General features: G+C 40.2%; 1 protein-coding gene across 6 annotated transcripts in view; it reads left to right on the top strand.

Annotated features, from left to right (window-relative positions):
* birc6 (baculoviral IAP repeat containing 6) overlaps positions 1 to 20,211 on the top strand; it is a 138,565-nt gene extending 118,354 nt beyond the window's left edge. For all 6 annotated transcript variants that reach the window (XM_042501765.1, XM_042501768.1, XM_042501766.1 and 3 more), the window contains exons 70-73: positions 1,662 to 1,739; positions 4,661 to 4,849; positions 15,046 to 15,180; positions 19,002 to 20,211. In XM_042501765.1, the coding sequence (XP_042357699.1) occupies positions 1,662 to 1,739; positions 4,661 to 4,849; positions 15,046 to 15,180; positions 19,002 to 19,181 (582 nt within the window). In that variant the 3' untranslated portion in view covers positions 19,182 to 20,211. The remainder of the gene's footprint in view (positions 1 to 1,661; positions 1,740 to 4,660; positions 4,850 to 15,045; positions 15,181 to 19,001) is intronic.
* Positions 20,212 to 22,390: the final 2,179 nt, after the last annotated feature.

Raw genomic sequence — 22,390 nt, forward strand, 5'->3', positions numbered from 1 at the left:
AAACTGTCCTCATCAGACGTCAAGTTTTTAATTAAAATTGACATTTGGCAGTGGACATCCCCCAAGGCTTTCCGCAGACATGGTAGAATATATGTAGCTCTCCCTCTGTGCTCCTGGCTTCCTTTCATTGAGGGGTCAAGGTGCCTAAGCTCACCCCATCAGCAGCACCTCATTAAGCAGCAGCTGACAGTCTACATGTATTTCAATAATGGGCTCAGACAGCTGCTATAATAAATACCTGGGGCTGAGGTAGAGCAAAGGGGGATCTGTCATTCAGCACGCTGATGAGGGATGAATGGATAGTTAAATGGAGGAGAGATGCATCAGAGGAAGCTTGTTGCTGAGGGGTGTTAAAATTGAACTGGTGATGGGCAGCTGTGAGCCTTGCAACAGGTTCAAACTGCTTCAGCACAGTGATTGAAGTCTGCTGCAGAGTGGGAAACAGGCAAATCAATGACGGGACCAATTTCATTAGCAAACAAATGAGCATTAATTGAAGTTAAATAGGAACAATAAGAAACTGCTTAACCCTTTAGGGACTGTTTGCTGTATTTTACAGGCTTTTCATTGATCATTTTTTTGATAGTTTGGCCTGTGTTAATGTATATGGCATACATTTTGGCAAGATTGTGTATTTTTCATTAATCTTGGAATTTCCAGCTTAGCTTCGACAACAAGTCTAAAATACACTGTGGAAACTAGATTGTTCCATTCAGACTGTTAAGTACAAAAAATGCTCCATTGAAACCCATTCAAACTGACATTTTTGATCCCACAGCCATCAAACCGTAAAAACATGTATTGTATTATTTCTGGGTGTCATTCTGGGCTTTTGCCTTAGAATTTGTCATTTCGACTATTTTCTACCTGATGACATCATTTTTACTATATTTGGCATTTGGAGAAAATACATGTTATTTTCACTACTACCTTGCATGTTGTATATTTAAAATAATTCCTCTTTTTTTCCATCTAAAAACATAGTGGGATTATGAAAAAAAAGGCATTTAAAGGGTTAAAATTGTGAAAATTCATGAATTTTAAATATTTATGATTAGGACTGATGTTGGTTAAACAAAATAATAAACTCAGCGAAAGCAGAAGATCATATTAATGTATAATAATTTTTTTATAGCCTGATTTTCAAAACACTTTTTGTGTGCAAAGAGGTATGAGTGTGTGCTCAAAATATAATCATGTATAAAAATCAAAGTTGCTGGTAATCATTGACATATCCCAAACTGTGATAATCCAAAAATAATAATCTACTCTGTATGTAGCAAACAGAAAATAATTATTTTCTTCTCTTTTTTTTCATCTTAAAACATAGTGGCATCATGACGAAAACCTGGATTTTAAAGGCTTTGAATTCTGAACATTAATAAATATTTGGTATTTATAATAAGGACTGATGTTGGTTAAAAAAATAAACTCAATGCAAGTAGAAAGTAATATTACTGTGTAATATTTTTTAAAGCTTGATTTTGAGAAGTGCATTTTGTGCGCCGAGCAATACGAGTGTGTGTAATGTTAAAGCAGACCCTAAAGGTTAATTTCAAAGCTTGCTATCAAGTCCAATTTAACAACAGATGGAGCCATGAACTAAAATCAACTTCTTATCAATTGTTTTTTTTTTCCTTTTCTGTGTGTGTATTCATCAGGTTTGTTTAAGTATCCTCAACACATGGCACGGGAGACCAGAGGAGAAATGGAACCCACAGACCTCAAGCTTTTTACAGGTGAGCTGAAGATCCATCAGGACAGAGTCAGCTGTCTGGATGGATCAGCAGGGCTGTTGTCTGAGTCTTTGTGTTGCAGGCTGTAGTTTATCTGGGCCCTGTCATTACACCACCTCGGGCCCTGTATTAATGGGCTTGGTGTTTCAACAACTGACATGAAGGATCCCTTTTAAAGCCAAGATATTGCTTTGCTTTGTTGATATGGTGTGGGAGTTAATCAAACCAAACACAAGCCAGTATCGTTTGAACCTGGAGGAAACGCCTGCTTGGACAGATCGCTCATCTTCAAGTGACAATCAGAGGGCTTTAATAGCATGTTGAGCTCAGATGCCATCTGTTCTTAGCCTTGATATAGCAGATAGCGTTTGCCTTTATTCTGAAAATCCTCAGTTTGTAGTCTTGTAAATAACATTTCTGTCATCTTAATTTCTAATTTTTTAAAATTACTTTTGCAAAAGCCCAACACACAAAACTTTGATGTGTCTCCATGCTGGCGATGGCACAGGCATTGTTTTCAGGATGTCCATACGTACGTACATCCCTATCTCATGAGTGCAATATCTCAAGAATGCCTCAAAGGAATTCCTTCAAATTTGGCACAAACATCTAACTGGACTCAAGGATGAACAAATTAGCATTTGGCGGTCAAAGGTCAAGGTCACTGTAACTTCACAGCCGTGTCATTCTTGTGAATGCGATAATTTGCGAAGGCCTTGAAGGAATTTCCTCAAATTTGTCAAAAACATCCACTTTGACTCAGGAATGAACTGATTAGAATTTGGTGCTGAGAAGTCAATGGTCACGGTGATCTCACAAAACATGATTTGGATGGAACTATAAGAGAAACTTGACTGGTGACCGGAGGCATACAACTGTAAGGCAATAATTCTAGCTTTTTTGTTGTCTTACTTTGAGATTTATCGTATGGATGCGTGGTTAAAAAGATACTTAACTAGGCGGGATTCCATTAACTCTTAAATTGTGCAAATTGAAATTGCCAATATTAAAAATGCCCAAAGGAAACATCAACTTAGAAAAAAATCCCATTTATTGCAAAAAAGTTTTTATGCTTACAATGAGGTGGTATTTCAGCCAACTCAGAAAAGCCATATTTTGCAAAACTGCAGTGGAAAGACTTTTTTGTCTTTTCTAGGTCACATGATGCTATGGCTATGAGCTTGTCAGTAGGATCTGGCTCCCTCATGATGCAGCAGGAGCTACAAGAGCTGTTATTGCATCACATAACTCTTCAAAAGTTGAGCGGATCATCCGGAAGTTTTGAATCCACCATTCCTCTGTGAAATCGTGGACTATCACCTCCCAGAAATCCCTCATATGTGGCCACTCACACATATAAGAGGCTCGCCTTTAAATTATGGCTCCATAACACCTACGTGGCCTTGCAGTGTCAGCAATAGAAATAAAGCTGCTAATGTTTTTCGCCATAGTTCTTTGAATGTTATCGCTAGAGGAGAAGTCACATTGCATCACTCAGTGGAACCGTAGTCATCTCACAATTGTGTTTTATTGAAATCTCTAAAATATTGCTAAAGTTTTGTGCAAATCTCTAATGGAAACCTGCCTGCTGACATTAATTGTAGCCAACCTGTCAAGCTTTGAATTAAAATACTGTCTTGGCAAAAGAAAAGGGTCATTCCATGTCTGAAGAAGCACGTTCACCATTGTACAGTTGCTCTCAGATAGTCTGGTTAAAATAGTTTTTACAGATATTTGTGGTTGGACACCAGAAACCAATATTTCTGCTGTGTATATGCTGGGTTGTTGAAAAGGCTGCAGTGTTCACTAAGAATTTCATTTTTCAGATGTTATTTATGGTTTAGGGAAGATGTTGACTCACTAAGCGTTTTGTAAAGACAGCAGTTAATCTGTGTTTTCACCATCTAAAGCCTCCAGGATTTTAACTTACAGTGTGTGCACTAGAAAATGTATAGCACTAAGGGACTACTGGCTGCAGAGTGGTGCACAGGCTTAGGAAAAAACACACACAAGCTCTTGAACATGTTGACACACAAAGAGCATTTTTTGGTTGTTAGCCATGAACACAAGTGCATTCATTTTCCATACATATTGATCCATCAGCCAGCGAGACGCAGCCCCTGGAAATGGATCCCTGCTCTTTTTTTTTTCATAATTCCCTCATTTGCGGGGTTGGAGAGTGCATAGAGATGTCTCCATTGATTATCATTCCAGTTAGCATGCTGTGGATCAATAATGGAAAATAAGGGGAGTGGGTGAAAAGGATACAGAGGAGTGGGCTGGGATCAAGTGGTCATCAACGCTAGTGCTCCATAGGTCATCAACGGGGTTGGATATCAGATCTAAAACCTGGCAACCCGGTTTAAGACCGACAGATCGCAGCAGCTGAAGGTCAATGGTATCCACTCGATGGAGCAATTTCATCTGGCTCCAGTGTGGCCGGGGCCAGCAGGCAGGCCTCCAAGCCCAACATCGTCATTGTTGGTAATGTGGCGGCTTGGAATGGACAGAATGATGCAAGAGGACGTCCCAAGTCTCCTTGAGACAGACCGTGGCATTAATCGAGCTGTTAATGAAGATATATTGAAGGATGTATCTTTATGGTTCCAAAATATTTCTTGCTTTTGTCTGACTCTCCTAAGTGTCCACAACTGCCAAGATTATTTAAGAGAATGTTGAGGACACTGAAGGGATATCATGGTAATTTACCAGTAAATCAGGATTATAACCAACCAGTTGGACACATTTACAGTATTACAATGTGGTTTTAATCTAAGCTCTTCTGGATAAACAAGCTAACTTTCATATCATTGAAATGTGTAGATTTCATTAAGTATCTATTTTGGATCACAGTGGGAATCCTGAATATTTTCACCACCTGATTCCATTTCTCCCTGCCTCTTTTTTCATGTGTTGATCTGTAGGTGCTAGTGTCGGTGCAGTCCCTCATTCTGGTGGCTGAACCCTACTTCAATGAGCCAGGGTATGAACGCTCCCGCGGGACTCCCAGCGGCACCCAGAGCTCGCGGGAATATGATGGCAACATCCGGCAAGCCACCGTCAAATGGGCCATGCTGGAGCAGATGCGCAACCCCTCGCCATGCTTCAAAGAGGTAGGAATTACTACAGTGTTGTGTGTCACTCGAATGATGCTTTGATACTTATTCAGACTTTACAGAGGCTGTGGTTTGTGAGAACCTAAGTGCCGCACTGGCATGAAAAACATACACAACCAGAATCACTAAGCAGCACTGACACTGTTACAATATTGCATTATTACAGCAGCAAAGGGATATCAAAGCACAGTATATACAAGATGAATAAAGCAAAAAAGAACAATAGAAGAACACAGAGACAAAAAGTTAGTTCAAAAATTCTTTTAAAATCTGCACAAAATGACTAAATCTTCAAATAGCTGAACGTACAGAAAGGAGAAACTGAGAAGTGCTCATACTTTTACACTCTGTTTGGTAATTTGACATTATAACCAAACAGAACACAGGCAGTATGGCAAACACGAGCTGGCAAGTTACTCTGCTGAGTCTGTTTGAGTTTATACTGTGTTTATTCCACAATGATCCCTCATATTTACAAGAAAACAAAAAGACGTAGGTAAAAAGTAGATCAAAAGAGAAATAAAAATGCATAGCAGCAAACGTGAACATGCAGTAGAGTCGCCGGGAGTCACTATTCAAGGCAATATCAGAAATTCACTACAAGTTAGTAATTATCTCGTAACCCTAATTCTGCTTAGCAGAGGCAGTAATTCATATTATTTTTATGTTTTTAGAGGGTTTTTGTTTTCTCTTCCTCTCTTACTAAAAAGTTGCAATAAGAAACAGACTGATTCCTATGATATATGTTAGCGCCATACCTCTGCCCTTCTTTGACATTTTTCCACCTGTTTGAGACCAGAAAGCCAAAGAGAAATGAAAAGCATCCTCTCTTCCCTGAGGGCTGTTGGGGAACGCTGTCTGATAGATAATAAATTCCCATCTTATTAATTCCTTAGTAGATGACATCGTCTGGAGGTTGCCCCCCCCACACCGTTTTTCGATATAATGCGATCCTTTAAATGGTCCGTGGTGAGACGGATGGTTCCGGGGAAGATAATAATCTTTCAACCTGCTCATCCAGAGCACGTTCATTCAGAAATGTCAAGAAAGAGGAACGGAGGAAGAGGAGCGCTTTGGACAGGAAAAACTGAGAGAGGGGAAGGTGAGGTGCAGAGGAGGGAGGGAAAAATAGTGATCCAGTCCTCTCGACAGGATTACACGAGAAAAACATAGGAAGAGTGTGATGTCATGTAGAGGTTTCTGAAGGGATGTTTTGACGCCTGGTTTACTGCTTAAGTTACAAGTTATTAAATCACATCCCAAATACGATTTGAGGAAAATGCCTGTTTTGAAATCTTCTGGCCAATATTTTAATTACTTTCTATGTAATTACTCCAGACCTTCTGTTAGTGGTTTACATAACATTTAATGAGATGCATTTTCATCAATCATAATCACAATTATGCATTTACACAAAAATTTACAGCCTCTGGGAACCAAAATCACTAAAACCAAAACCAAAGCATGTCAGCTGATAAAAACTGCACCTCTAATGGCGTCTCACTGCCCTCTGTGTTCTGCAATGAACAACAAAGAAGTTTTTACAATTTTCTTTTAAATCTGTCATCTTTGTCATTTAAGAAGCAATAATATACCCCATAATGGCCTAACAATAAAACTTCATATTAGTGAAAATAGTGAAAAAAAAATAGCGCTTTTCTAGTCTTCTGACCACACAGAGCACTTTGACATTACATGTCACATTCACCCATTCACACACAGCTTCACACACTACTACTGTACATGGTGCCAGCATACGCTCCATACGCACTCACACTCTGATGGCACAGCATCAGGAGCAATTTGGGGTTCTTGCCCATGGATACTTCGGGGATCGAGCCCCTGACCTTCTGATTAGAGGACAACCTGCTCTGCCTCTGAGCCACGGTGATACAGCGTATCATGATGTTGAGCCACTCTAAATCACTGCAGGGGAAATTCCTTCACAGCAACAGTCTTACTTGTATCTCCCTTTAATGAGACTTTAGAAACATGACCTCTATAACACAAAGTGCACACACTGAAGCCACTTAGACAAAAAATAAAAGCATATATGTGATGTTGACTGATTGAATTTATCACATTTGTCACACTATTAAGCAGAAGCACAGGTTTTTAGAAGCACTGTAGTTTTCCAGATTTGGTCCAGGACATGAGATAAATGTTCTGGGTTGCATGAGTTACATTATTGGCTTCATGTACTCACAGCCAGTGCTGCATGTATTTCTGCTGGATTCGAAGGTGAAATATAAATCTATCTGGCCTTTGCACGGCAGGCAGTGCTGAGATTAAAGAAAAAAAACAGGGGGTCCATGTCATCACCCAGCCAGTCTGTGAAATGGACCAAGCGATATTGAGGGGACTTAGTAGGACATGGCAATGCCACCTGGCTGAGCAATCTCACACATACGCACACCGAAATTCAATTAAGCCTGGCGCAATACTCCTGTGTGCTTTTCTCACCCCTGGCCTTTTAGCACCTTTAAGTCCACGGCTGAGACAAACATGGACACAGAGAGGAAGACAACCCGCTACGAGCAGTGGATTTAGTAGGCGTTGCAGTTTCCTGCAGATAACCATTTAGACAGATAGAAGTCTGCAATTTAATACAGTTCAAGGTTGTGGCTCCCATTTCAGTCCTGCATTTTCTCTAATGTTTTTCTGCTCAGTGTCTTATGTGGATGAAACCACAAGGGGAAAGAATTCATCGTGAAAACTATTACAAAATAATGTCACCTGATGTGATGGGAACATGTCTATAACATTGTCTTTTATTCTTTCATGGTTTAATAAATGGGATGGATTTCTTTGTGCATAACAAGTGTCCATTAAATGAGCAATAAATTACAGTGTTGTGCTCAGGCGGCCAAGCAATCACATTATAAATCAAATATGTGCGTCTACAGAAAACTACTAACATGATGCCAGCATTTCCAAAGATTTATAGTCTGCAAGGGGTGCACTTTGGCTCTTTTACAGATATTGAATCAATTCTCAGTGTCATGTAAGTATTCACTTTTATTAGTATAATATTGCATAAACACTCATTAAATTAGTTGAAAATCATGTTACATATTTTGTCACCTTAGAGTTATTAGGTTTTTCATTCCAAATAGTCAAAAAAAAAGGATATGGACCTTTATGTTTTCTAAATAAATAAATCTTCTGTGGCCACCAAAGTGTAAAAATGTATGCATTTTTACACTTTGGTGGCCACAGAAGAAGAATATATGTATAACTCAATTTAAGAAAAAATGTCAGATAGAAATTTGCATTTCTAAGGTTGCAATTTGCCCAAATTTTGTCTGGCCTGACCACACTACCTGCTCCCAGTAATCTCGAGGCTTCCCCACACGTCATGTAACAAACTCCAAACAAGCTTTTTTGGCAACAATATGACATGCCATGTTTAGAGGATAAATAGATCTATCTCCATTTTTATCTCATCTTTGAGGATGTCATCTGTATCCCCTTGCTTTCTTATATGTTGAAAAACTGCTGGGTCTAGTTAGCCTGTGTTTTAGATCTAGCATGGATATAGCTAGGTAGATAGCTAGCTATGGAGGAATAGCTCTGATTGGATGTTCCATTAATGAGGCCAGCATCAGACCTATTTACTTGGATCAACGTTTCAAGCTGAGCTGTGACTGAGCGGTCAGAAACAGGCTGCAGATCCGTGCTGCCCTCTGTGCTGAAGATGCAGCAATGTGTGCTGACGCGGTGCTCCCTGTTGCAGCTCAGCTGATGTGTCTTGTGAGTGACGCTGTCAAGTCTCTCACTTGCCTCGGCACATCCTGAGGCAGCATCTTTAGCACTTTAAATCCTGACACAAAAATGTGGCAGTTTTATGAGCAGGTAGTGAGCGGCATCCTCTCAATGACCCGTCTTGATGGTGGAGTGTTGATATGTATCAGATCTACAAGTCTCCATTCTTTGGCTCATGCTGTTATTTCTGTTTAAGAACCCTGTACGTCACTGTAGTTATGGTTTCCTTTTACTGTCCCTGGAGATCTTTTGAGGCTCTCTTCCAGAATGACTGAAAATCAATAGAGTTGCTCAGCTTGTCCTAGAGGATGTCCTCCATATGAACCAGTTGGCCTCTGTCTCCTTGTCCGACTTTGCTGTGCAGCTCTATCAGAGCCTCCATATTAACCTTTGCTGTTCCAGCTGCTCTCACTCCTGATGAATAACAGCACACTCTCAGCTGGCAACAGCTTCACTGTTCTCTAACTCTGTCTCAGAGTTTTTTAATTTATCCATCATCTTGACCTCATTTTGAGCACTGCTGCCGCCTCATCACAGAAAATGTCTCATAGAGTGGTGTTAACTATAGCATGGGATTCAGGAGTAGTGCAGGCTTTATGTTACAACCAAAGGCATTTTAAAAAACTCAGCTAGGATTCCATTTTCTCCAATGCAAATCTTCACAGTAGCAAAAACACAACTCAGCCAGCTGTTATCTTGGAGCTGTGCTGACTAGCAGAAGTTTATATGTCCTAAGGATGTACACATGTGACCACATACACATCCTTTCTGCTATCAATTTCACAATCTCTCACCATCAGCACTTTTCAGTGTCCTGAAAGTCTGATATGGTTGGAAGCTCTGAAACAGGCTTGTAGGCGGACCTTGAATTGTGGTTGTTTTGTCCAACACTATGAAACTGTGAGGTGGAAAATTTGGCATCAAGTGTTCTTCAGTGGGGGTTTAGACTTTTAGCTGGATTGTCTTCCCTATCACAATACAAAAATCAGTTGATATAAGTAATTTTTATGCCTCAGTGAAGTTGATTGCTGTGATCAGAGGCATTATGTTTTCAGGTTTTATTTCCATCTATCCTTCTGTACACCATTCGTCTGTCTCATAATTGTGAATATGATATCTCAAGGGAATTTATTCAAATTTGGCACAAATGTCATCCTTGACTCAACAATGAACTGATGAAACTTTGGTGTCAAGGACAAGGTCACTATGACCCTGTCTGTCTTATTCTTGTGAACACCTTAAAGGAAATTTCTACAAATTTGGCACAAATGTCCATGTGAAATCAAGGATGTGCTGTCTAGATTTTGGTTGTCAAAGGTCAAGGTCGCTGTTAACTTGCGTCTGTCTCATTTTCATGATTACAATATCTCAAGAACACCTTGAGGGAATTTATTGAAATTTGGCACAAGCGTCCACTTTGACTCAAGAATTAGCTCATTGGAATTTGGTGGTCAAAGGTCGTCATTGTGACCTCATAAAATGTGTTTTTGACCATATCTCAAGAATTCATACTCTAATTATGACAATACTACACACAAATGTGTAAGAAAAAACAAAAACAAAGGTCAACTTCATTAACATTATAATATTCTGCAAAAACATTACTCACGTCATATCTCAGACATAGAAGCCCCTCTGACATTTGGACAGATACTGAATTGGTGACACTAATGTTGGGTGTCCACCTTGAACTGTGCTGATTGTAGAGCTCTTCCATGCAACCAGGTTGAAGATGTTTGAAGCATCTACGTTATAGAAATTGTGGCCTCTTTGTAGAAACATCCATATTTGAAGCATAGTTAACTGTCATGGCTACATATGAGTCTGGACAGACATGGATGTATACTGTAACTGCAACTTGACTGGTTCATGGAGGCACACAGCTGCAAGCCAATAATTCCAGTTATCAAGACTCTAATGCAACCACATCATGGTCCCACATGGCCCTGCTGCTGACTAGTGTGAGGGGTTTTTTTTTAGCTCATATGAGCACTGGATTAGTGGGATTCAATTGTGTAGATAAGATTTTATTTCTGATATGTGTGTGAGAATCCAGTGTTACCACATGCTATTTATAGCGAGAGAGCTAGAGTGGAGCACAGGCTTGAATTATGCAGCAGCAGATTGTCAGGTGGAATTAAGGACAATGGGTCGCATGTTAAAATATGGATCATTGTGTGTGTGAGAGGTAGAAAGAACCAGAGTACACTTGTAAATGTGCATGTTTGAGGGAAGTAAGGACCTTGCTCTCTGTGTGTGCGTGTGTGTGTTTGTGGTGTTAGTGAGCTCTGTGTGTTGGAGTGCCGAGCCAGCGTAGTCATATTCACATCTGCACTGAGGTGCACAAGGGCCTTCAGAGCCACTGACAGGTTAGCATCCCTAACTAGCTCCACATCATCTCAGCAAGCAGCACCAGCACTGTCCCCCTCATGGCTCGGTAGCACAGGGTGAGGGTCAATGTCATAGACCAGATCATCTGATTCATAGCTGTTAGGAGGGGGTATGTGACAGATCATGCTGTGGGAGTAGCATTGGAGGTTGAATTTCCTTCCATATATTCTTGTGCTGACGTCTGGAGGCCGTGCTCATATGGATTGAGAGCTGCACTCAATGAACTTTCGGCGGCTGCACAGAACAAGGAAATGTGTGCGGGAACACCTTGAGTCTCACACAATCCTTCCCATTCACTGCGTACAGTATCACATAGTAACACTCTCACATGCAGCACAAAGTGTTAAGAAGCTGTCCTCGCAGGGAATTGGATTGTTCCGATGTGTACTCTCTATCGCTGCATTATTGATTGGTTTTAGAGAGACATCTTTGTCTTGCTATTACCAAGCCACCAGACTTGTGTGTTACTTCTCCTTTGAGAGTGTGTATGTGTGTGTCAAGCCATAGCAAGGTGGTGGTGGTAAACTGGGCACTGGCAGCTCAGCAGATATCATGCTGCTGACTGGTGATCTGGAAGGGCTTTCCAGCAGCCATTATTGAAACAGATCCATCAGCACCCGCACTAGAGTTTATAGCGAAATCCGCAGATTTCTGTGCCTCATCCTGGTGCCAGATTGTGTTCAATACAAGTGTGCAGCTGAGAGAGAGTGAGAGAGAGTGTGCCATTGATGTTGACAGTAGGTGGGCTCCCATTTACCCTCAAACTGTGCAAATTGAACTTGAGTGTAAGTTTCTGGCACCATCTTCCAAGGTGCAGGGAGAATGAAGAGAGTCTAGAAGAGATCAGAGAGCTCCAGCAACACTTGTAGACCGACACATTTCAGCTTGTGGCCTTCATTAGAGCCATCAACACATTGCAAATAACATTTAAATAGGTATATATGAAATGGGGCGGGAAAAAGGTAAAAAATATTAAATACAACCAATCATATAAATCCAAATATATATATATAAGCCATTGGATCACCTATAAAGCTGGGTTGGTTAGAATTAAGCAAATTGAAATTGAAAATATAAAATACGCCGAATGGAAACACGTCAGTTATGAAAAAACTCCCATTTATTGTAAAAAAGTTTTTACGTTTGCATGCGGTAGTATTTCGGGCGATTCGAAAAATGGAAATGGAAACATTTTTTAGCTTTTATAGGCCACATGATATTTCTTAGTAAGGCTGCAAGCATTTTACAAAAACCTGCAGGACAATTAGCACTAGTAGAGAGGAAAGATTGGTCTCAACCCATAAGAATTTGCAAATACATCTAGCACAGAGGAATCAATCATAAAATGTAGGAATTTTAACCACACTAGTGTAATTGCTCTGGGGATGGTCAGTCTGTTGGTTTATGGTAGAACTATAAATCATGACATTCCCATCACCCTCAGCTGTACTGTACATGGCACCGTTATTCCTGCTAAACATCAGCATGTTAGTAATGTCACTGTGAACAAGTTGGCATGCTGGTCTTTGAAATATTTTATTCAGATCATCATTTCAGTGAGATAATGTAATATTGTACCAAGTTGAGGACAGTTTGTTGAGAATAAGCCATGGTTCAGGTAATGGTGGGCGATATATCAAATATACTCGATGTAGCGCGGCTTGTTCCATGTGCGATGTATGAAATGACTTAATCTCGAACATCAGGAATAAATTGTTCCCATGTTTTTACTTTATTGTAACTGCAGTTCATTCAATAATTGTTTTAATTCTAGTAGTTAACATTAGTTTAAAGGACATAATATATTGTGATACAGCCTTAAAATATTGCAGTAATATTTTAAAGCCGTATCGCCTAACCCATGTTTCAGGTTGTAACTAGACCTGTTTTACTTTGCCGATGATGCATCGTGGGAGACTACGGTGGACGTCAGAGTTGGAAATACATATACTCCAGTATTGGGAGTGGGTCAGGGCTGTGGTCAGTGTTACTCAGACAGGGACCCGAGGCCTCGGCACGCCACCAATGGAACGCATAAAACTGAGAATAAGGAACTTTTTAATGACTGCACGATTTGCTCTCGTCCTTGACCCTTCATGTGTGGAGCACATATCCATTCCTCGGATGCTCGTCCTCCCTCAGTTGCCCCGTGGAATAATGAGTGGACGGCATTACCTCAAAGGTCACTGGGTTTTTCTGCCAGCCGGGGCTCTCCATCAGAGGCTCGTCTCTGACCGCACGTACCAGCTCAACGTACTTGTGTGTACGTTAATCCATGTACCTGAGTGTGTGTGTGTGTGTGTGTGTGTGTGTGTGTGTGTGTGTGTGTGTGTGTGTGTGTAAAAAGATGTATTTCCTAAAAGGTCATTTGTCAAAACATTCATCCAGCATTCCTGATCAGAGATGGTTTGCATATAGAGCTTCTTTCCAACGCTGTGATTGATGTTTATGTCCAAATACCAAAAGTTAAACGGCTGCTGACCCTTGTCACATGGAGCCCTGGGGAAAACGCCCCCTTTACCACACATCTGAACATGTCCACGCATAATGTCAAGCATGTGCTTCTGTCTTTATGTTTCTTATCATGGGTCGTATATGGACTGTGTCTGGATTCTCTCATCCTCTGGAAAGCGTGAGCAGCAGCTGATGTAGCCCTGTTTACCACACATCTGTGACCTTGAAACGTTGCCCCTGCGCTGGAGACCCCACCTCACTGAATGCAACTTAAGGAGCAGAAGGAGAGGGGGGTTGGGTGGCAGGAACAATACACAGAGGAGGAGATGGAAAGTCGCGACAAAGATGGAATGAAAATGAAGAGAGCGGAGTGAGAAGGAAGAGGGAGATTAAAGCGCTCCTCAGAGCCTCTCTGCTGCCTCTTTGCCTCTCTTCTCCTGGTAAACTGCAAATCAGCAGCCACCATAATATCTAATCCACTCCCTCCAACCAGCCGAGCAGCAGCTACAGACACGTCCACCACGGCGCCCACTGCATACTGATGGCCCGGCCCTGGTGACTGTTGCTAGGAAGTCGACCGGAGGGGCAGGACGGCAGGGGACTTGGGCGATGATTGACACCAGCTTTCGAGCAGATTGTCGCAGATATGATGTCAGAGAGTGACTTAAGCACCCTTGATAATAAACAGCCCCGCAGTAATGGAGAGAGAAGTTGATTTTGTTGCTCATTGTTGATAGGAATTTGTATTCAGTGCAAGACGTGCTTCATTAGATTCTTTGTAGCAGGAGTGAATAGACTTCAGCCCACCTTTTCTATAGAGGATGGCAATGTTTCTCAAGTTATTGCATTTATTAAAATACAGATTATTATCTGCCAAAATGTGAGCTTTTTTTTTTTTTTACAAAGATTTTTTGGGGGGCATTTTCCCTTTATTTATACTTTAGCTTAAGGCCATGTTTAGACAAGAACGGCCGTACTAAAAACAGAATTGCCAATGCGTGTTTAAAAGAAATCTGTGTTTTTATGATAAATTTGTGAAAATCATCCTCATGTACACAGATCCACAAAAACAACCAAAAACACTGTAGTATGCATGTCAGGCCAGTGGTTAGCAGTTTAACTTAATAATGACACACAAGGCTATGTTGACACTGGATGCGGAGGGGCTTTATTGTGTCAATTGCACAGCCACCTGTCAGCAGTCACCTGGCAATTCACAACAGAAGCGCATCTCTCTGCACTGGTCAACAAGTGATTTGATTCCTCTGCTCTCTTCCAATCAGACGTAAGAGCTCCGTCTCTGTTTGCTTGTGTGTCTTTGTGTGTGTGCAGATTATCAATGTGTTTTCATTGCACACATAAAATAAAAATACCAGACACCAAAATTTTCACTGCAGAAGGCTCTGACAGTTTCATACATAGGTTCTACTCATACTGGATAAATGAGGTTATATGTGAATAAAATAAGCTGGAGGCAAATAAGCTTTAAATTACAGGCTCAGGCTGTACATGTCACATCCACACTGCGAAACACTAGAAAAGTTGACTGTATTAACTCTCACTGTTGTCTCCTGTATCTGCAGGTGATCCACAAACACTTCTACCTGAAGCGGACAGAGATCATGTCTCAGTGTGAGGAGTGGATCGCTGACATCCAGCAGTACAGCAGCGACAAGAGGGTCGGACGCACCATGTCTCACCATGCTGCTGCACTAAAGGTAACGTCATGAAATGTTCTCAGTGCACAACCGTCAATATTATGGACTCTAAGGGCTCATTTATGCTCAACTTTACAAACGTACACTAACACAGATGGAGCCTGCTGTCCGCACTACGTTTTATCTGTATTTGGTAGTAGCAGTAAGTTAGAACTTTACTCCGAACATGGCAAATAAAATAGTAGACCGAAATGAAATATAAGCAAGAAAAACAACACCAGAATTCCCATCGGACATATTCAGTAACAAATGTGAGCAAGAGGAAGTGAACACTTAAATCACTCAAATCCTACTCCCTTTTTTCATTTTTTTTTTTTTTTTTTAATAAATGAATACATTACCAATTTCTGACCCAATATTCACCATACACATCTTGATCTAATTAAACAAGATTTAAGACAAAACAAGAACAGATCAATCTGAATAAACAAATACACAGACACACACACACATCAATACAGAAAACAGTCACACTATCAAAAGCAGCCCACCTGTCTTAAAGACAAGAGCTCTCTGACAGCGTCTCTGTGGACAGAATCCCATCATTTGTTGACATTAGGCATTTTATTCTGAAATATTTGCAGGACTGTGTTCTCAGCGATGCAGGAGCTGCACGACTTCATAAATGAGTGGAGTTTGTGCGCATAAATATGGAAATACAGTCCTCATAGCAGCAGGCAGCGACGCTGCAACAATGCTGCATGGCCTCTCAAAATCGAGTAAAGTGTCTTTCATTTGAAACAGGTTTTGGATATCATTAGTTGGCAGGTGATTTTTAGCTCTGAACATGGTTTAATGAGAGCTCACAGAAGTGGATGAAATGGAGCAGTACTGCACAGATCGTGGGAAAACATAAGAGACGACAAAGACATTTAAAGAACTGTAGAACAGAATGAATATGCCATCTGTTGGCTGTATTTGTGCTGTCATAAAGGCTGCATGGAGCTATGAGGTTAATGACATTAACGTTTGAACTAGACCTATCTACTTTCTTAGGTAAAGGGAGTATAAACTTGCTGCTTTTGTGTTAATCTCGACATAAAGTCCGACTTTGCTAAATTGACCCAGTTTTCCCGTTTCGGTGCTGTTGAAAACGTTGAGGTTGACACAGGAAGCAGACTATAGACACAGTTTGTCTTTGAGCCCTCCTGTCCTGCTAATTAGCAGTGAACTGGCTGCAGTGGACAGCAGGCTCTGGACAGCCCGCCACGTGTCATGTCCCCAGCCGACTTCCCTCTGCGACACACACGCTGGAGCTCATAACATACACAGATACACACAGTCAAACACAATAAGCAACCACAAAGTGTGTCTCGGCTCTCTGTGGCAGCTCTCATCTCTTCTCCCTCTGGCGGTAAATAAGCACAACTACCCCGCTGTAAATAATCCAGCTCCTCTGATAGCAGCAGCCACTGTCCCACAGCTGCAGGCCACACTCTGGACGCCACGCTCCCCAGTCCTTTTATTTAGCTCCCATCGTCAACAGTGAAAGCACGCTTCTTTCTCCACATTCTCCCCATATATGTGTGTAAGCAAGGAAGTTTTTTCTAAGGATTTTTTTGGCATTATTTTATAGTTGACAGTGCAGAGTGAGGCGGGTACCACATGCAACAAAGGTTCCCAGCCAGGAGTCAAACTGTTGACAATGTGGTTATATTGTATACACCTTAACCCTTTGAAACCTGGAGCTGTAACGCTCTTCTTGTGCTGCATTCAGACAACTTTCACAGGTATTTGAATCTCTGAAGCCTGAGCAAATTGGCTTGATCTTTTTCCAAAAGCATGAGGGAAAATGGTAACCTGGCAAGAATTGTCCAACAAGTTGCAAGAAATGTGTAGAGCTAGAAAATGTCTTTAAAAAAAAGCTTGGGTAAAATGTTTAAAATCTCCCCACCTGTTTAAAACGGCTTTCAATGCTAATTAATATAAATAATAAATTTCAACGTTGTGTGTATTTTGTTATGTATTTTAATGTATTTTATTTTTTGATCATACTTTACTTTTGAAAAGTGTCATTGAGTTCTTCATTGAGTTTCCTTAAAAGCACTTCATGAATAAAATGTCTCAATTATCATTATTAGAAAACTTGTTTAGATTTACCAAAATTACTATTTTTTGAATATAGTTAGATAATTTCCTTATCTTCCTTTTACTTTCTATTTTTGTTTGTTTGGGGGGGGGGGGGGGGTTCCTAATTTTTTAAAATTTAATTTGTTTGCTCATTTTTGGGTCATTTCTTTCTGAGTTGACTTGACTTCTTTCCATGTTTTTAACAAAACAAAACAAGCCAATTTGCTCAGGTTTCAAAGGGTTAAACCTGGGCAAATTGGTGTGATTACTTTGAAAAACATAAGAGGAGGGCATTGAGCAACTCAATAAATAATTTAAAAAGAAACAAAAAAATATCCTGAAAATAAGCCAGAAAGTTCTGCTATCCCTATTTTATGCCCCTTTTTACAATCGTTTTCATGTAACCTTTCACTAATTTCTTGCATCTTGCTGGACGTTTCTTGCCTAGCTGCTCATCTCCCCCGGTGATTCAGTTGGTGATGTCATCTCACAGTCTGCATACATCAAACTTGATGTCGTACCCAAATTTCCAAAGATCTATATTACACAGTGGAGCTGCAGTAAACTGATAAGACTGCAAAAACCTCACAGTCTGCAGGAGGCTCAACACGGATAGCATACAAAGAAGAGAGGAAAAAAAACAGTTTGTGCACTCTGCTCGTGCAGGTAGTGGGTCCCGGCACTTTGTCCATTCACACCTGAAGCTCCTCAGAACACACACAGTGTGATGTGATGGCCAGAGAGCAGCTGGAGCAGCTGGAGGAGAGACAGTGCTAACTTATTAGGAGCCCATGATGTTGCTGATGTGTATCACCTCATCTCTTGACCATCAGTCTGGTGACATGTACATTTTTTTCTGATTGTCAGCCAGTCTTTTAAAAAGATGACGTCTCCTCCTACCAAGTATAGTGTGTGTATTCAAAGTCTGATCTTATTCCCTCTGTGCCATAGGGCTCTATTGTTGCCCCAAAACTATTAACTACTGACTCCCCATTCAGACAGACACTGTGATGGGGGTCAATTGCCTGTCAGTCAGTGCTCACGACATCCTGACCCTTGGGAAGGACGTGGGTCAGAGGCTAACCAGCTTTTGTGAAATGAATCCTGAATGAGAAAGAGAGAAATACTGAGGGAGACGAGAGAACATTAAAATGTATTGAGCAGACCTGCATCATGCATACATGTGCTTTGAGCTGAATGCTAGTATCAGATGTGTCAGATTTTCTTGTCTTTTTTTTTTGATGATGATGACAGTTTGGGATTTGTCTAGCATGTATTTTCTCCACATGTCAAATATGGTAAAAATGATGTCATCAGGTAGAAAAAGTAAAAATGATCAATTCCAAGGCAAAAGCCCGGAATGACACCCAGAAATAATACAATGCATGTTTTTATGTTTTGATGGCTGTGGGATTAAAAATTGCAGTTTGAATGGGTTTCAATGGAGCATTTTTGCACTTAACAGTCTGAATGTAACAATTTAGTTTCCACAGTGTATTTTAGACTTACTATAAGAGCTGAGCTGGAAATTCACAGATTAAATGAAAAAACACAATCTTTCCAAAAATGTATACCATATGCATGAACACAGCCAAAAACCCTAACCCAAAAAATGAAGAATGAAAAAGCATGTAAAATGCAGCAGTCTGTAAGGGTAAATCTCTTTTCCTTTAATGTTTGATTTAATGTTAAGCCTGACTGTGTGTGTGTGTGTGTGTGTGTGTGTGTGTGTGTGTGTGTGTGTGTTGCAGAGACACACGGCTCAGCTCAGAGAGGAGCTTCTGAAGCTGCCCTGCCCCGACGGTCTGGAGCCCGACGGCGACGAGTTCTCGGAGCGGAGCGCCGCCCTCATCCTCAAGGAACTGCCCGGTCAGGATGCAGAGAAGCCCGGTGGCAGTCAGGACAGCCACTGCAGCGAGGGCCAGCTATGAGCCCACAGCCCCCTCCCTCCTCAGCATCCCCAGCCCTCCTCCCCCCTCCTCCTGATGATTATTACTCTCATAAAGACTCGATGGCTTCTGAGCACAAGCCACCACTTTGTCAATATTTGTATGTAAAGATCTAATAGCAGAATAGCGGGGGATGTGGGGAACGTCATGAGATGAACTATGAAGTATGCTACGCCCTTATTGAAAACAGTCGACAAAAACTTTTATTTACCTGTAAAAGAGTGTAAACATTTTGTGCTTTTTCCAATTGTGAAATAACCACTGATTGGTATGTTATTAAACTTGTTTATGTATACTGGCAGAGAAAAAAATACAGATTATATAAGGGAAACTACCTTTAGAGAAGAATGTTTACTGAATGTTAATTTCCTTTTTTTTCCTTTTTTGACTGTTAGAACGACAACAGTTGTAATCGAGGACATTCTTTAAGGATACTATTTAAAAAAACGAGAGAAAAAGAAAACACCCGCGTAAGAGAATCTGAGATAAACGCCCCCTCTGATCATCCATTGCTTCATTTGATTTCTCTAGGATCATATCCACAATAAAGGCTGAGATGGACTTTCTTAAATGCTATGTTATCCCTTTTACAGGCTCCAAATTAAAAAAGCACCATGCTGTGGATCAACATTTGTTGCCTCTCCGAACTCCTCCATCGAACATGACTGTAGATCGTAAGACTGTGTGTCAGAGCCACATGGGAAATGTATTTTGAAGGCTTGTGCATGTGTCTGTGTTTTCTGTGCGTGTGCAACAATCCCCAGTGAGATACAAAGCTGTGATGTGCCTTTGATCTACACCGTACCACCAAATACTCCAACAGAGTACCTTTACTGATTTCTTTGCTATTTCTACAAAATTAATAATTCTGCTCCATCTGACATAAAAAAAAAAGTTGCTTTGATCTTTTTTTATTCTGTTGAATTCCAGTGAACGAGAAAAAAAATGCACTTTCTATTTTACTCACTCCTTAGAACAGTCACATACTCCTTTTGCTAGGACATTAAATGGAGCTTGAAAGTAACGGATTGATTGTGCGAATGCTTCTTTTCTGCGTCTGACAGGACATCAGCTGTGTCGCCGCGACGACAGGGAGTGCTGAGAGACGGTGACACTGGACACCTGAGCAGAGATGTCAGTGTGAGAACAAGCTGTGGCAGTGATGATGACCTGTCAGTGTCACGTGTCAGAGGGGAGCACTTTGTTAATACTCTGATCGTTGGTGAAGAGTTTAAAAGAAAAAACAGCGGCGTGATTTCCACCTGTCACTGTCTGCGCTCTCCAATGTTTCTATCAAAGAATTTTGGTTCATTTTTGGTGCATTTCCTGCTATCTCTTAGCAGATAACTTGGTTTTCAAAAGGTCTTGTCAACCTCATTTGTGAAATTTCAACCCTTTGAAACCTGAATTGACATCAGTTTTTTTGTGCTGGGTTCAGATGCCTTTTAGCTTCGAGGATTATTGGAAAATGATCCCTTCCCAAAAAACGAAATTTATAATTAATTTATAATTTTCTATTTAAAGTTCTTACCAAAAAAAGTATAATAAAATATATAAAATAAAAATATTTATTTCATTTATTTTCAGTACTTTTACTAGGTCATTTTGTTTTTAGCTTTATTTTTATTTATTTTCCGGTAATTTTCTTTTCTTTTTTTTTTTTTTTTTTTTACTAGTTTTTGGGCCATGTCTTCTCAGGTTAAGTTGCTCATGGTCTTCTCCCCATGTTTCAGCATGACATTAGACCAATTTTTTCTCAAGTTTGAAAGGGTTAACTGTCTTAAAAACTTTCACAAGCTATCTGACCCTTGATACTTGCAAAGTGGTTTAATTTCTTTCAAAAACCAACGTGGCTAGAAATGTCCCAAAAATGACAAGAAATTAGTAGAAGGGAACAAGAAAATTATATAAAAATTCGTTTTAAAAAATTGAGGATTACTAGAAAGTTATCAACCCCAATAAAACTATATACATTATTATAATAATTTCAGATTTAAAATTATAGAATAAAATATATAAAATAAATATATTTGTCAGGCCTTTCCCTGGGTCATTTTCTTGTTTTTGTTTTTTAATTTTCTTTATGCTTATTTTCAGCTAATTTTCTTGTAACTTTTTTACTAGTTTTTTGCAAATTTTTGGAACGTGTCCTCTGAAGTTGCTCATTGCCTCCTGACATACATGACATACACTTTTGAATGTCATTAAAACAAATTTCGCTCGGGTTTCAAAGGGTTAACTTCAACTTAGATTTTTTTTGTTCTGCCACCTCAAATATTCAATTTTTTAAAAAACATCTTTATTATTTATGAAGACAGAAGAGTTTATATCCATGCTAGCTAACCTGGACCAAAAAATAGCATGTTTATGTAAGCGAACATCACTCAAAAAAAATGTTTTTTTTTTAAAAAAGCTGTTAATTAGGTTTTCAGGGCCTGTAAGTTTAAAGCCTCTGTCCCATTGCAGAAAAAAAGCTGACCACAGCCACTAACATCTGGCTTTGGTATGTAATGAGAAAGGTTAATAGTCGTAGGTAGTTGCATATTTATTGACTCCATCGCCAGTCACTTCAATCAGCAGTGATGCAACACTGGTAAACACCTGGTTAAACTCCCTAATTTTAGCCCTAACACCAGCTCGATGGGATGCTTGGCCACAGGAAAGTAACACCCAAGCAGTACTCAAACATCAATCAGTATTATTTGGCACTGAGGTTAAGAGAGAAATAAAATAAGAAGGATGAATTAAAAAAAAACAAACAAACGAAGTAACCACCAACGTTTTCACTGGTCTGTGTGCACGGATGGTGCAGCTCTTGGCCGACTTGTGGAATCAAAAGTGGATCATCATCTCATTCCATCATCTGATGGAAAAATCCAGTAGGCCTTTTGACAAGGGAACCACGGCGACGCTAACTTCTGCCTCAGTCTGCAGAAAACTGTCATTCCTGCAGCACTGTTTTCATTCTTCGAGTAAAAAAAGAAGATGAGAGATGTTATTGATGTGTTCTGACTTGCATTTTATAAACAATCCCTGCTCCTGCATCAGTGGTTTGTCAGAGTTTTCAGACGGCTTGTTCTTTAGCATTTTGGAACCTTTACATACAAGATACAGTGTACAGTATAAAACCCCTGAGAGTCGAGTGAGTGTCCATCCGGTGAAATTTGTCGCATTTGACAGAAGTACATCTC

This window comes from Plectropomus leopardus, chromosome 15 (assembly GCF_008729295.1).
Source record: "Plectropomus leopardus isolate mb chromosome 15, YSFRI_Pleo_2.0, whole genome shotgun sequence".
Taxonomy (NCBI): Eukaryota; Metazoa; Chordata; class Actinopteri; order Perciformes; family Serranidae; genus Plectropomus; species Plectropomus leopardus.